Source organism: Amborella trichopoda, chromosome 11, assembly GCF_054954075.1.
Source record: "Amborella trichopoda isolate Santa Cruz 75 chromosome 11, AtrichopodaSantaCruz75HAP2 v2.0, whole genome shotgun sequence".
Lineage (NCBI taxonomy): Eukaryota > Viridiplantae > Streptophyta > Magnoliopsida > Amborellales > Amborellaceae > Amborella > Amborella trichopoda.
This window is the reverse complement of record NC_142346.1, coordinates 2,610,511-2,624,883: the sequence shown is the minus strand read 5'-3', so window position 1 is coordinate 2,624,883 and position 14,373 is coordinate 2,610,511. Positions and strand designations below refer to the sequence as shown.

Genomic DNA, 14,373 nt, shown 5'->3' with positions numbered 1-14,373 from the left:
GGAGTTACACCTAAGTTCTACGGATTGTATTCATCTTGAATTCTATTCCTCCTTGTTTTGTCACTCATCCATCTCAACATCCTCATCTCAGCTACACTCATTCTATGGATATGTTGTTTTTCGACTGCCGAACATTCTGCCTCGTTAGGCAAATCTGGTCTCATAGTTGTCTTATTGAACTTTCCCTTCAGCTTTATTGGTATGTGATGATCATATAAAACTCCGATATATATATATATATATATATATATATAGAAGATACTACAAAACGCCTATAGGCGAAAATGAACAGTGATTTCGCTTACCCTCATCACCGTCCAAAGTTCATCGTACGGTCACGATTGACAGGTAGTGTTTCATTTTTTATTTTATTTTCTACAAATCAGAATGACCTGAAATTTGGAGCATGTGTTAATCAAAATTAGGCAAATCTAAGAAAAATATCATAAAAATATTTTACATGAAAAAAGTTGACCAAAATACCCCAAAAATTTTTCGGAGGTATTTTGGTCAATTGTTTTTTCACGAGTTATTTTTTTTATATTTTTATTAGGTGCGGCTCACTCAGATGTACACACGCTCCAAATTTCAAATCATTCTGATTTGTAGAAAAAAATGAAAAATGAAACACTACCGGACAATCATGACCGAACGATGAACTTTGGAAGGTGATGAGGGCAGGCGAAATCACTATTCATTTCGCCTATAGGCGTTGGGAAGACTTTTCCTATATATATATATGTATGTATGTATGTATATATGTATATATCGGATATTCTAAATTCACAAGCCTCCAAATTATTAAGGTTAATGTTAGAGTAAATTGTGAAGGGTCGATTTACTAACTATTTAGTTTCTTTTTTAAAAAAGTTATTTCTTGTGATATCTTGCTCATCAAGTAAGGGTGTTTGTGTAAATATCACTAAAAGAAATGGGGAACTTTTGTCATCTTCATAATAGGTAAAGTTGAAATTTTTACTAAAGGACAAGGGTACTCTATAAATAAAGTTTCAGGACACTAACTTTCAAAATACCATAATCAGGCCGTCAACTAGAAAATTGTCATAAAGCAAAAGAATAGCTCAAAATAAAAAAAGTCGGGTTCAAAATTAAAAATCTTTTGGAACTTACCTTAGGATCAAGATCCCTTCAAACCATGATCAGGCCCTCTTCCAAAGCAATCAATATCCCTTTTATTTAGGGTTCGAGGTCCTTATAAGATAGGAATCGAGCCCCTTGAAGGGGGAAGCAAGCCTGCTCCTGCTCCAGCTCCAGCTCTAGCTTTGGGATCACTCCCTGTACAAGCTCCCCACATCTATGATTCTTCTCTTGAAATTTAAGAGCTGAGCTATTTTGATACGATATCAAGAGTTTATGTTTGGGAAAGAAGTACAGAATTGTGCCCAACCTAGCTCTCCACATCTACAATTGTTCTCTTAATTGAAATTTAAGGGCTGACCTATTTTGATATCATATCAAGAGTAAATGTGCTGGAAAGAAGCAGAGAAATGTGGAGTTGCCGGAGTAAGAGTTGCTTCAATCAACTAAACTAGGGTTAGTGAAAGCAAAAGGATACCAGGTTTCTCAAAGGTATATATAATAGCAGAGTGAGACAGTGAGAGGATGGATAGAACAATGGAGATATGGCAAATTGCCAAATACAGTGCTCATGCAGCCAATAGCGACTTTGCCAAATGGAGTTCATCCACATAGGAGAAGCCAAGCCTGGCCCTTAAACCCTACGTGGATAACATAGGGAAAATGGGGAACATAGAACTATTGTGCCGAATTCTTTACACACTATTGTGCAGAATTCTTCACACATACACACCCATGCAGTATGGTGGTCATGCAGCCAATGATTACTTCGTCAGCTGGTAAGTCACGTGGAGTTCATGCACTTAGGAGAAGCAAAAGCAATGGCCCTTAACCTTGACATGGATACCGTGGGGGAAATGGAGAGCATAGAATTTTTTTTTTAAGAAAGGAGAGGATAGAATTATTGTACAGAATTGTCACACACACATATGCAAGAGAGAGAGAGAGAGAGAGAGAGAGAGAGAGAGAGAGAGAGAGAGAGAGGCATCTTAGATGTGATGTAATCCTGTGAATGATCATGTTTCCGTAATCCGTATCATATATTCAATTGTCAACTCTCTATTTTTTGATGCTATAATAACATAACCAAAAGTCAGATCGTATGCATTGACAGAGAGGTAGTTAGGGAGGGAGGGTTCGTGGGTGTGGTGTATCCAGTAAATAATCATGTTTTTTTTGCCATAGATCTTGATTGTCGGCTCTCCATTCTTTTGTCACTATATTAACAACACCAACAGTTAGATCTCACACACATCGGCATCATTTGATAAATCTAGAAGATTTATGTAGCATAAGAATCCTTCAATTTAGGTATTTATATCAAGGTTAAATTATTTAATTATCATTTTATTCACTAGTTGTTACTTTTCCTGCCTACCTGTTTTGGCATCTTACCTCATGCTTTGTTGCATAGACCACCTGTATTTATAAGGTTTTTGGCCTAATAGCTTTGTCACCTTAATAGGATCATCTATTTGTTCAAACTGTAAACTAGGTTGATGCATGTTATTATTATATAGAGAATGGAGGCAATATTGGAATGAAGAATCAAAAACTTTACGATTCATTCATGAAGGTGGATCTCAACATGTAAATGACAATAAAAAAGTGATTGTCCTGCCTCAGTTTTCTTCAGCGGCTGTCCCTAAGGTGAGCAATGGTGAACTTAGGTCTTGGGACTAGTTCAATATGTAATATTTATTTGATGATTTAACTTTACGGTGGCAAGATGTATGTAATCACATGTTCCTTGCTTTTCATCACATTCTGACTTTTGGGTTTCACGATATCTTGGCCTATTTTGGATCCTTTTCTTTTTATAATTGGGATGACTCTTCTGTTGCAGATTGAGAAAGTATCACCTGAGATCACCAAAATCACAAATTCTAGGTACTTCACATCCTATTTCGCATTCTTGTTGATTTGCTTTGGTTAACCAACTTTAAAAGAATTAAAGTTCTTGCCTTCTCTTCCTATTAAATCTTTCAAACTTCTATTTATTTTCTACATAATAGTACTTGCCTACCTTGAGTATGGCATAGCGTTGCCAAATTTTATTGTATGTTTTGCCCACTTATACATTTTCTCTCGATTTAAGCAAATATGATTTAGAGATGTCTTAATTCCTGACTTCCATGGAAACTGCAAGTCTGATGCGAAAAGCAAACCCGTAATATTTTTGGAATCCATTATCTATTGGTTTTATATAGATGGGCATTATTGTCGAGTCAACTATTGCATATCAGAGCAATGGCTTGATAAACCATAAATGGATGGGGCTCTTGGGAATACATTAGCGCTTTGGCATTGGAGATGAATCCTTAGGGGTTAAGCCTACCTCAGGACTTAGGGGTGTAAGCAACCTTCAAGCACAAAACTTGTTGAGATCTAGCAAATGTGTTTTAATTGACATTGTTGTTAGGGATTACTTACTTGTCCCATGATTCATAAATAATTATTTCTGCACATTTAGACTATCTTTCTAGGCTATACAAGTGAGTTTAGTTTACCTGGGTGGTTTTTCTTTTGACTGACTGAAGCAACAATATGCAGCAGAAATAGGAATAAATTCATTTATAATTTTATCCAGATTCCAGAATGCAGAAACCATATAGGGTCCATTTGGTTCCCTGGATCTATTTCCATGGAAACTGCCCGTAAATGCTGTTTGGATGCCCCCCAGGGTGGGAGTCCCATTTCTGCGTGGAGATCGATTTCCACATTTTTAGCCTTTTTTTTGAAATGTCAATACCAAAATAGGTGGAATTAACATTTCCAGGAGATCAAAAGAGAGCTATGGGCCCCAAAAACTTGCCGTTAAGTTATATTTTATAGAGTGGGTTAAGGTCCACCCAAAAAAAACACTTCAAACCCTAGAGCTGTAATAGTTGTAATAATTAATATAAATGAATAATCATAATAATTATATAATTATAATTACATATATTACAATTATAATAAACTATTTGTTATTGTATATAAGTAATTATAAATATATAATTCGCAATATATTATATACCATAATTAATATATTATAAATATGTAATATTATAACATAGATATTATATATAATATTATATTATATAATATTATATATATTATTAAATATTATAATAATATTATTGTATAATATTATCATACTATATGATATTATATTATAATATTTTCATATATAATAATATATACTTAATATTAGTTATATTAATGCATAATATTATGCAATAAATAATATAATATACTATATGATATTATATTATAATAATTTCATATATATAATCATATATAATTAACATTAATTATATGTAATAGTTACATATAATAATTATATATAATTATAGTAATAACATATTATAATCATAATTAATTATATGCTATATCTAAGTAATTTGTCTATTATAATAGATATATAATATTGTAATTTATAACTAATATATATAATAATATATACATATAATATTATAAAGTATATAATGGAATATTATAATAATTTTATATTATTGTGTAATAATACAATACTATATGATATTATATTATAATATTATAATATATTTATTAATTAATACAAAATCTAAAATAAACATTAATTGCATTTGATAATTATATAATAATGATATATAGATATAGTAATTATATATTGTGATTATAGTTAATTTTATATGACATATATAAGTAATTTGTATATTATAATAGATATTTAATATTATATTATATTGTATAAATTATTGGGGACATGTCTTCAAAGTAATTCAAATGGTGGATAAGCAACTTCCAGGTCTCTTACTAGATGCTATGCAAACAACAAACACTTATATTTGAACCAAACGGGACCATAGTAAATCACAAAATACAAAAATCATAAAATTAGGTCATGAATTTTGCTGAGTAGTTTTCAGGTGCTTTAATGCTGCAAGTTGCTTATATTTGCTCAAATAATACTGCAATATGGAATGTTTGTTACCATCCTGAATTATTTTGATCATAATCTTCCATTAGTGATGCTATGATTCTTCAACATAAATTGTGCAGTAATGATTTTGTAATGCAAGTTGGTGGATCAGTATGGGCATTAGATTGGTGTCCCAAAACTCATCAAGGGCCTCAAAGTCTTGTTAAGTGTGAGGTATTATAACTCTTTTCTCTTTTACTTCTCTAGTCATATTTTACTTCTCTAGCCATGCTCCAGTGATGTAACATGAGTTGGGGTGAACGTTAGAAATGACACATAGGTGGTGAGCGAGAGAGAAGAAAAGTTTTGTTTTGTTATGTTTTGTTTTTTTTGTGTTTTTTGTCTTTTCTGTTTTTTTTTGTTTTTTTGTTTTGGGAAGGTTGAGGGGGGGGGGGGTGGGGGTGGGGGCCTGTTGGGGGTTGTGGGGGGAAGGTTGCGTGGGGAGGACTTGAGAGCCTAGGTGCAAGGCGAGTGCCTTGCTCTTGAGATGCCCATATAGGCATATAAGTGCAGCCTAAATGCACACATATGAATATATGTATTAGTTTTGGGTTTTCATGCATTTATATGTGTTTTTAACCAAGTATAGATGCATTTATATGCGCCTGAATGCTGAGAAGCAAATTAAAATCATTGAATCACATTTTGAAGTTGTATTAAATCAAAAGATATAACAAATGATTTCCATGAGTGCATAACAAATGGTGCCTTGCTCTCGAGATGCCTAGGCAGGCATATATGCATATAAGTGCAGCCTAAATACACACATATGAATATATGTATTAGTTTTGGGTTTTTATGCATTTATATGTGTTTTTAACCAAGTATAGATGCATTTATATGCGCCTGAATGCTGAGAAACAAATCAAAATCATTGAATCACATTTTGAAATTGTATTAAATCAAAAGATATCACAAATGATGTCCATGATTCCATAAAGCACTCAAATATCCATAAAAATAAAAAACTATAACCTAAATACGAGACCACAACTACAAGTCCAGCTTCCTAAAATTCAATTTCCGTAGTCCATACCCTTTCCAACATGGCAAAAGCCAAAATTCGAAACGAGAATATTGTGAGTCAAAAGTAAAATGACACAAAAGTAAAATTAATTCTTCCATCATCGTCCTCCTTATAATAATCATAGGCTTTATCTTGAGCGTTTCCATATGATTCCAGGCCGTCATCAATCATCATCCTCTTCAACATAATGGCTTCCCTCTATTTCTTGTGAATCCGCCTCTTACTCCTTATCTATCCCCCTTCTCAGTGAACTAGGGGTTTCATTGATCTAGTGACCCTTGTAGGGTCAAAAGCTAGTGTTGAAGCCTCGGTAACCATATCCCAAGTCAACCCTCACCAAGGAGGACCTCTCAATCCTAGAGTCTTAACCAACCACTCGGTGGCATCATCCAAGTCTTTCAATGCATTGGCTTCCCTCTTCTCACGATTCTCAAAATGTTCTTGTGGCCTCTGATTATACTTGCCAAATACCAAATTAGTGAGCCTTTTTTGCACAAGCTCTCTCTTTGTATGTAGCTGTGATTAAAATGCATGTGCTCTAATTTCGACAGATAGTCTTAAATTCTGAATAGATTAATAGTCTACTAAAGTACTATTACGAATAGAGTTTAAAAGTTACTTGTAATTTTGTTACTTTTAGTTACAAGTTAATATAAAGTTATAATAGAAATCATAAATGTCAATTACTATTTGAAAGGAGCCCCAATAGTGCTCACAATTGGATGAGCTACATGTTAAGCTCAATGCCCTTATGGGCATCCTCTGTAAGTTGGAGCACTGCTCCCGTGTTGTTGCCACCATTGGGTGGAAAATTCAAAAGTGTACAAAATACAATCACTGTGATTTATTTTGATATTTATACTCTACAACATCATATGAAACTGTGTAAAAATCAAATTGAATGAATCTTAAAGAAGTTATTCCAATTAAATATGTTACTTGGATTTCACTTCGTTGTTTGTCTCACTATTATTTCCTTCCTAAATGATTTCAGTTATACAAATGAACGATCAACCAATATTTTATCCTGGATATCCACTGTTGAGAGCTAGACTCTCAAGAAATTCATTAAGCTTTCTCTGATTGCATCCTTTCTCTCAATATCCAGGTCTGCATGGAAGAACTTTGGGTTTAAATAAGACTTAGCTGCATGTGATGGTTGATGAATCTGCCTATCCTATTTTGTATTTATTATCTCCCATTTAGCACCATAGATACTCTTATTGCCCAAAGACATCCTTCTTATTGCTCCATCTTGTGCGTCGTACCCATAGCAGGCTTCAGCTCATCATCAACCCATCTTAAAATTTTCACTAAGGGTAGAAATACTTTAATTGAGTTCACTACCCTGGTGGAAAAAGTCTTTGTGAATACTATATCATAGGCCTTCTTCCCTTGAGCATGCCTGGACCACTTGCATCTTGACCGCTCTTTTGATGTGAACATCATTCTCAATTGGTTTCTCTTCTCCACTATACTCCGTAGACTAAGGATTGTGTGACTATAAATGAAATTAATGAATATTGTCACGGTCTTAGCCCTAGTAAGTGTAACCTATATCCTAGACATTTTACTAACAGCCTCAACCATGAGGCCTTATGCAATGTGTTGCACATAATGTCCAAATGATAAGAGGCCATGTTTAGCCCCAGAAAATGGTAGCACGAAATTTGCTGCAGCAGTACTATTTACCACTTGAATAACATGCTCTTCCCCAACCTCGACAATACTTTGTCAATCAAATAAAAAAATGAATTGTACATCATGTATATCATTAGATGCATGAAAGTAAACTCTATTCCTAGAGGACAATTTACCATCATGTTAATCGTGCTACTGCTCTCATAAATTTTTTTTTGATAATATTAACATCGTATTGCTATATGAAGAAAGAGTACAGCTGATAGGGGAAAGAGAGGACCTAGAGTACCCACAAGACGGGTATCTTGGTCAAAAAATAGGTCTTGAGACTCTATACAAAAAATTGGCCTTGTCACGTGCCTGATTACAAAAAATACTTGCGTTGCAAAAAATGGGGCTCATAAGTATGCCCGACTACAAGATGAAGAGAAGAGCTAACTACGGTCCTAGATACCCTCTGTGGTCCAGAGCAAAAAAGGAGATGGACCGGTCGGGGTCTTCCACACGTGCCCCTGCTCTGTCTTTAGCAAGAAGATCGGCGAGCTCGTTCAACGTCTGCCAAGTATGCATCCATAAGACGTTCATATCCCTGCATATGTGGTAAATTTCGTCAAAAATCTTGGAGAGGTACCAAGGAGGAGAAGTAATGCCTGCTGCCCAAAAGATGATATTTTGGGCATTTTCTTCGACCACCAAAATTTGGCCCCATGAAGGGTTAAAACTTTTGAGGCCCATAAGAAGTGCCAAAGCTTCAGCAAGCTGGGAGTCTCCTTGTCCCACATATTCCGAGTAGCTTAGAAAGACCCCTCCAGCTCCTAATGGGCCTGGGTTCCCCAACGAGCAATCATCAAAGTTAAGCTTAATGGCATTTTCTGGAGGGGGACTGCCAATTGTGAGTTCTTTGGTTCTTGTGAGGTTGGAGGTGAATGATATTCTCCCACTGACTGAGGAAGGTATTAGTGGGGATCCCTACGAAGTCCTTGTGGGTAGTAACCTTATGGAAGAGCACTGGGACGTCGTTTTTGTGTCCTTGGAAGACCCTCTTATTTCTTTCTAGCCATATGACCCAGATGGTAGTAGCGATTGTTGACTTCCACAAAGTTCTATCGGCCTTAGGCCAGTGGCAACCTGAATAGGAAATGAGAGCCTTAACCGAGGATGGAAGGACCCATTGAATACGGAACAACTGAAGTATAAGACTCCACAGTTCGAAGGCCTGACTGCAGTGTAAGAAAAGGTGAGGGTTCGACTCCTCCTCATTCAAGCACATAACACATCTGTTGGGGAGCGGAATGCCTCTTTTTTGAAGCTGGTCGATTGTGAGATCTCGTTGACAGCATGCAATCCAATTGAAAGTTTGAACTTTTGGAGGAGCAATAATGGACAGAGAAGGGGTTAAGTGGGTAAGTAGGGGGTTGAATAAGTTTATTGTAGAAAGAGGCTGCTGAGAACTTTCAAGATGGAGAGAGAGTCCATACCAGAGAATCTCTCCCAGATGGAGATAAGAAAATTTGGTGTAAGGCAGCCGACATGGAAATGAAGAGTGTAGTTTTCGCTTTGGTGAGGTTTCTTTTGAAGGAGGGATTCCAGATTCTTCGGCCTCCTGAAAGGACCATTTTTGCTACTATGGTTGAATCTTTGTTGGAGGAAAGGTGAAAGAGAGAGGGGAAGGGGTCCCTAAGAGGGAGTGTCCAATCTAGAGATTAGACCAGAAGGACACTCTAGTGCCTTCTTTAGGATGGAAGCGGATGGATTGATTGAAAAGAGCAAGAGAGGAGGCAAAGGATTTCCAGGCTCTTGAGGCCCTGCTGCGGGTGGTTCTGTCGGGCACCCACTTGTGTTTCGGAATCTTGTATTTGTTACGAATGACCTGTGCCCAGAGAGAATTAGTTTGGGTGGCCAATCTCCACCACCATTTCCCTAGCAGAGCCAGGTTGTGTTTTCTAAGGTCTCTGATTCCTAGACCACCTTGGGATTTGGGTAGTCGGACTCTATCCCATGAGATAAGGTGATGTCTAGTTTTTTTCGCTTGACCAGACCATAGAAACTTTCTCATGAGCTGGTCCAACTTGTTACCCACCGAGGCTGGCATGTAGAAGATGGACATTAAGTAGACCGGGGCGTTGGCCAGTGTAGAGCCAGGTTGTAAACCATTCCCTTGGAGAGGAATGTCTAGGAGTTCTTGACGAGAAATGAAATCGGAAAAGTCCAACATGCTCTGGGAGATGTTGGGATTAAGGTTCCTCTCATAAGACCATCTGGTGATATTGAAATCACCACCCAAGCACCACGCAGTGTGGGGTAAAGAAGCTACATAGTCTAATTTAGACTAGAGGTGGGGACGGAGAGAAGCAGAGTTGGGCCCGTAAATAGCTGAGAATTTGAGAGGATAACCATCTGAAGCCCGAGAAAGGACGGTGATCGAGAATTCTCTTATGCGGGACGACAAGAGATGGTGCTTAGTTGGGTTCCAGACGACCCAAATACCATCAGAAGCCCCATCTGCCGGTAGCGTTACCCATTGACATGGCCTTCTACCCCACACACTGCGGATAAACTGGAGGGTAGGCTCCGGTTGTTTGGTCTCAGTTAGGGCTAAGATCGAGGGGGTATATTTGACTGATAACTCTCTAATAGAGTTCCTTTTGGAGTTCTGTACCAACCCTCTAATGTTCCATGAGAGAATCTGCATTGGTTAAGGGAGGGACAGAGAAGGAGGCGATCCTGGCCGATCGCCTCGGAGAGGGAAGGAGCGGTGGAAGGAAAGGAGCCACCGCTTGCGTGTTTGTCATAACCAATGGTTTAAAAAACGGATCGGTGACCTGGATCGGGCACCCAAGAAATCGATCCGGATCGGCGAATCGACGATCCGGATCGGGAATCGGGTGAATCGGTCAGAATAAAGCTTCAAAAAAATCCGAAAATATTATTAAAATTCATTATAAATATTGTTTTTTAAGAATTCAATAAGAAATGAGGGTACTCCATTAAGAATTTTCATGTTTTTGAATGAATATGCGAATATTGATATGTTCTTGCCCTGCATGAACTGCCATTCAGCATTTAATTTACATCACATAAAAGAAATAAAAAAAAAAAGTACAGCAAATTTTCAAAAAATTCGATCATGGATTACAAAAAAAAATTCGCTCATGGATTAAAAAAAAAAATCACAAATTTTCAAAAAATTCAACCATGGATTACAAAAACTTCGATCATGGATTACAAAAAATTCGATCATGGATTACAAAAAATTCGATCATGAATTACATAAAATTCGATCATGGATTACAAAAAAAAAAAAAAAAACATAAAAAAACAAAAAATTCGATCGTGGTTTACAAAAACAGAAAAAAACAATTCGATCATGGATTACAAAAAATTCAATCATGGGTTACAAAAAACAAAAAAAAAAACAAAAAATTCGATCATGGATTACAAGAAAAAAAAACAAACATTTCGATCATGGATTACAAAAAAGTCGATCATGGATTACAGAAAATTCTATCATGGATTACAAAAAATTCGATCGTGGATTACATAAAATCCGATCATGGATTACAAAAACAAAAAAACAAAAAAAAACAAAAAATTCGATCGTGGATTACATAAAAAGAAAAAAACAATTAGATCATGGATTACAAAAAATTCAATCATGGATTACAAAAAACTCTATCATGGGTTACATAAAAACAAAAAACAAAAAATTCGATCATGGATTACAAAAAAAAAAACAAACATTTCGATCATGGATTACAAAAACAAAAAACAAACATTTCGATCATGGATTACAAAACATTCGATCATGGATTACAAAAAATTCTATTATGGGTTACAAAAATAAAAAATAAAAAATAAAATTGGATCATGGATTACAAGAAAAAAAACAAACATTTCGATCATGGATTACAAAAAATTCGATCATGGATTACAAAAAATTCTATCATGGGTTACAAAAAAAAAAAAAAAACAAAAAATTCTATCATGGATTACAAAAAAAAAAAAAAAACAATTCGATCATGGATTACAAAAAAATCGATCAAGTATTACAAAACAATCGATCAAAAAAAAAAAAAAAAAAAAAAAAATTCTGTTCTTCACAGAGTCATTTTACATAAGCCATTTTAACTCAAAACTCCACCTCTAAGTGAATAAATTACATCCAATTGAGTATATTTTCTGATAAACAACAATATAAGGAGTCAAAACCCTAAATTTTTAACACATTATTTCTAATATATCATGAAAACAAAATCAAAAAGCAAAAAAAAAAAAAAAAAAAACGGAATTTTGGTTCTGCAGACATCTCAGTGTTCATCTCAAATTTCATGCTGTAATTGAACAAATTACGTAAAATTGAAAATTTTAAATCATACTAGACACAATAAAGATTAAAAATCCTAATTATTGAACACATTATGTTCAAAATATGCCGTGAAATAAATCGAATGGCGAAAAAAAAAAAAAAACCCGAACTTCTTACCTGATTTTGTAAACCGAAGCCTTCAATCTCCAAAAACCTCTGTTTTTCTCAACGATTATCACAAATTAGTAACAAAAGGTTTTGATTCACAGATTTATGATCAAAATGCTTACAAATTTTGAAAGATTCATGCCCTATTTGGCATGAAACTTTCAGAAAAGGCGGAAACCCTAAAAAAGCAAGTTTCGTGAACCAAAAACACCAAATTTTTCAACCATGTAATCCTTGTAAAAGCTGAATAAAGCTATTTACAGCCTGCAAATTAGATCACATGCCAAAAAAAACAAGAAAAATGATCAAAAAATGACAAATTTCAAAGAATCCCGTGAAGAACACTGTGCATCTCGTGTTCTTCACGGACTCGCCGATTCCGCACAGTGACTCGGCGAGTCACTGTGCAGAATCGTCCGGTTCTCTCTAGAACCGGACGATTCTCGATTTTTTAGCCGATACAATCCCCCCATTGCGATTTTCGAGTCGAACCGGGCGAGTCCGTTTCGAATCGGCTTTTTTTAAAACACTGGTCATAACTGATCGAGGAAAAAAGATTAAGCAGCTCCCTTTTTCCTTTGACGCGCACCTTGAGGCGCCTTTGGGCGTCTGCAAGCATGAAGCGGTGTGCTGGGCCTTCAGGTCCATCTAGTTAGGTGCCTCGATCTCGCCTCCTCGGATCTAGGTGATCGCGTGACACGTGTCTCAGGTTTGGAAGACCGTAGACCTGAGATCTCTCTCTCGGGAACCTCGTTCACAGAACATGGGTAGGTGTCCAACTGGTGAGAGAGTAATTGAATGTGAGGTGGGGACCAACCTCACTTGGGTCCGTGACTTATTCGAGATGGCTCGTGCGGGCGCCCTCTTAGATCACGACGAAAAGCCCCCCAGCTGCTTCGTTGGTTTGGAGTCACCTCCCTTGACCTGCAATCTCTTTGTTTTCTACACAACACTATCGTGGTTAACTTGCAAGACAAGTGGGCCGAAGGACCCACCCTTGTCTTAGGGCAATGCACATTCATGAGAAGTTAGGGTGATGAAGAAGAGAGTTTGAATAAAGAGAGAAAAGAGAGAACTTAATAAGGGGGCAAGATTAGTATGACAGCTGGACCGGTGACTGACTCGGAGTAGTAGCAAGACGGGCATGGTACTCGGGACCAGCACGATGGCAATACTACTCGAAACCGAGGCCGATACGCTTGTCCTAATCTGGTGTGGCAGCAAGACGGGCATGGTACTCAGGACCAACACGACGACAATACTGCTTGGCATCCAGACTGCTATGGCAGTGCTAGACTGAGTCTACCCTTAGTCAAGTGAGAAGAGAAGAGAATGAAGAGAAGGCGCAAGACGAGGAAGAGATGGGGTCCCGACGGCGTTGGACATCGCCATCCTTAGCCATGAGTAACAGTATCGCGGCCCTTTGACGGCACTGGACATTGTTGCCCACGGTCAGAGGATGAGCAGTGAACTACAGACGGCGCTAGGCATCGCTGTTGGCAACACGAGAAGGCATCACATCCCCTCGCTGGCGGCAATGACTTCTTGTGAAGCGCGGTACGATAGTCCTTTGTAAAGTGCGCGGCGATAGTTCCTTATGAAGCACTCGGAGATAGGCGTGGGACGCAAGAGAAGCCTGCGGACGACGATAGGTACCGAGCGCACGAAGGGAGCTCGCAGACGGCGATAGGCGCCGAGCGCACGAAGGGAGCTCGTGGACGGCGATAGGTACCAAGCGTGTGAAAGAAGCCTGTGCACGACGATAGGCACCGAGCGTACGAAAGAAGCTAGCGGACGGCAATGGGTATTGTCGCGACCCTTCGCTCGCGGCATTAGGCATTGCCGTTTGCGATAGGCGCACAACAGGGTGAGACCCCTGCGGGCGGCAATAGGCATCGCCATCTGCACTTCTTGTTGAGAGATGGAGACGAACAAAGAGAGGGAGAAAGAAGCTCGGCATGGTGCTGCCATCGCCACGCACGACATGTGGAACCACAGGAGGGGAGAAAGAAAGAAAGAAAGAAAGAAAGAGGCATGCAAAAGAAGAAAGAAAGAGGCATGCGCGGCGTTGCCACTGCCGCGCATAGCCTCTGAGAAAAGCTAGACGAAGAAGAAGAAAGAGAAGAGAGAGAAGAGAGGAAAGAAGAGAAGAGAGAGAAAGAGATTTACCTTAAGCTGAGGGTACCA

General features: G+C 37.5%; 1 protein-coding gene across 5 annotated transcripts in view; it reads left to right on the top strand.

Moving 5' to 3' along the window:
- The window catches only part of LOC18441339 (Transducin/WD40 repeat-like superfamily protein), a 73,765-nt gene that overhangs the window by 23,013 nt on the left and 36,379 nt on the right, over positions 1-14,373 (top strand). For all 5 annotated transcript variants that reach the window (XR_016044503.1, XR_016044502.1, XR_016044504.1 and 2 more), the window contains 3 exons: positions 2,619-2,748; positions 2,945-2,988; positions 5,125-5,218. Coding sequence is in view for 1 of the 5 variants with exons in the window: in XM_088851998.1 (XP_088708124.1) it covers positions 2,619-2,748; positions 2,945-2,988; positions 5,125-5,218 (268 nt within the window). In the remaining 4 variants the exon portion in view is untranslated. The remainder of the gene's footprint in view (positions 1-2,618; positions 2,749-2,944; positions 2,989-5,124; positions 5,219-14,373) is intronic.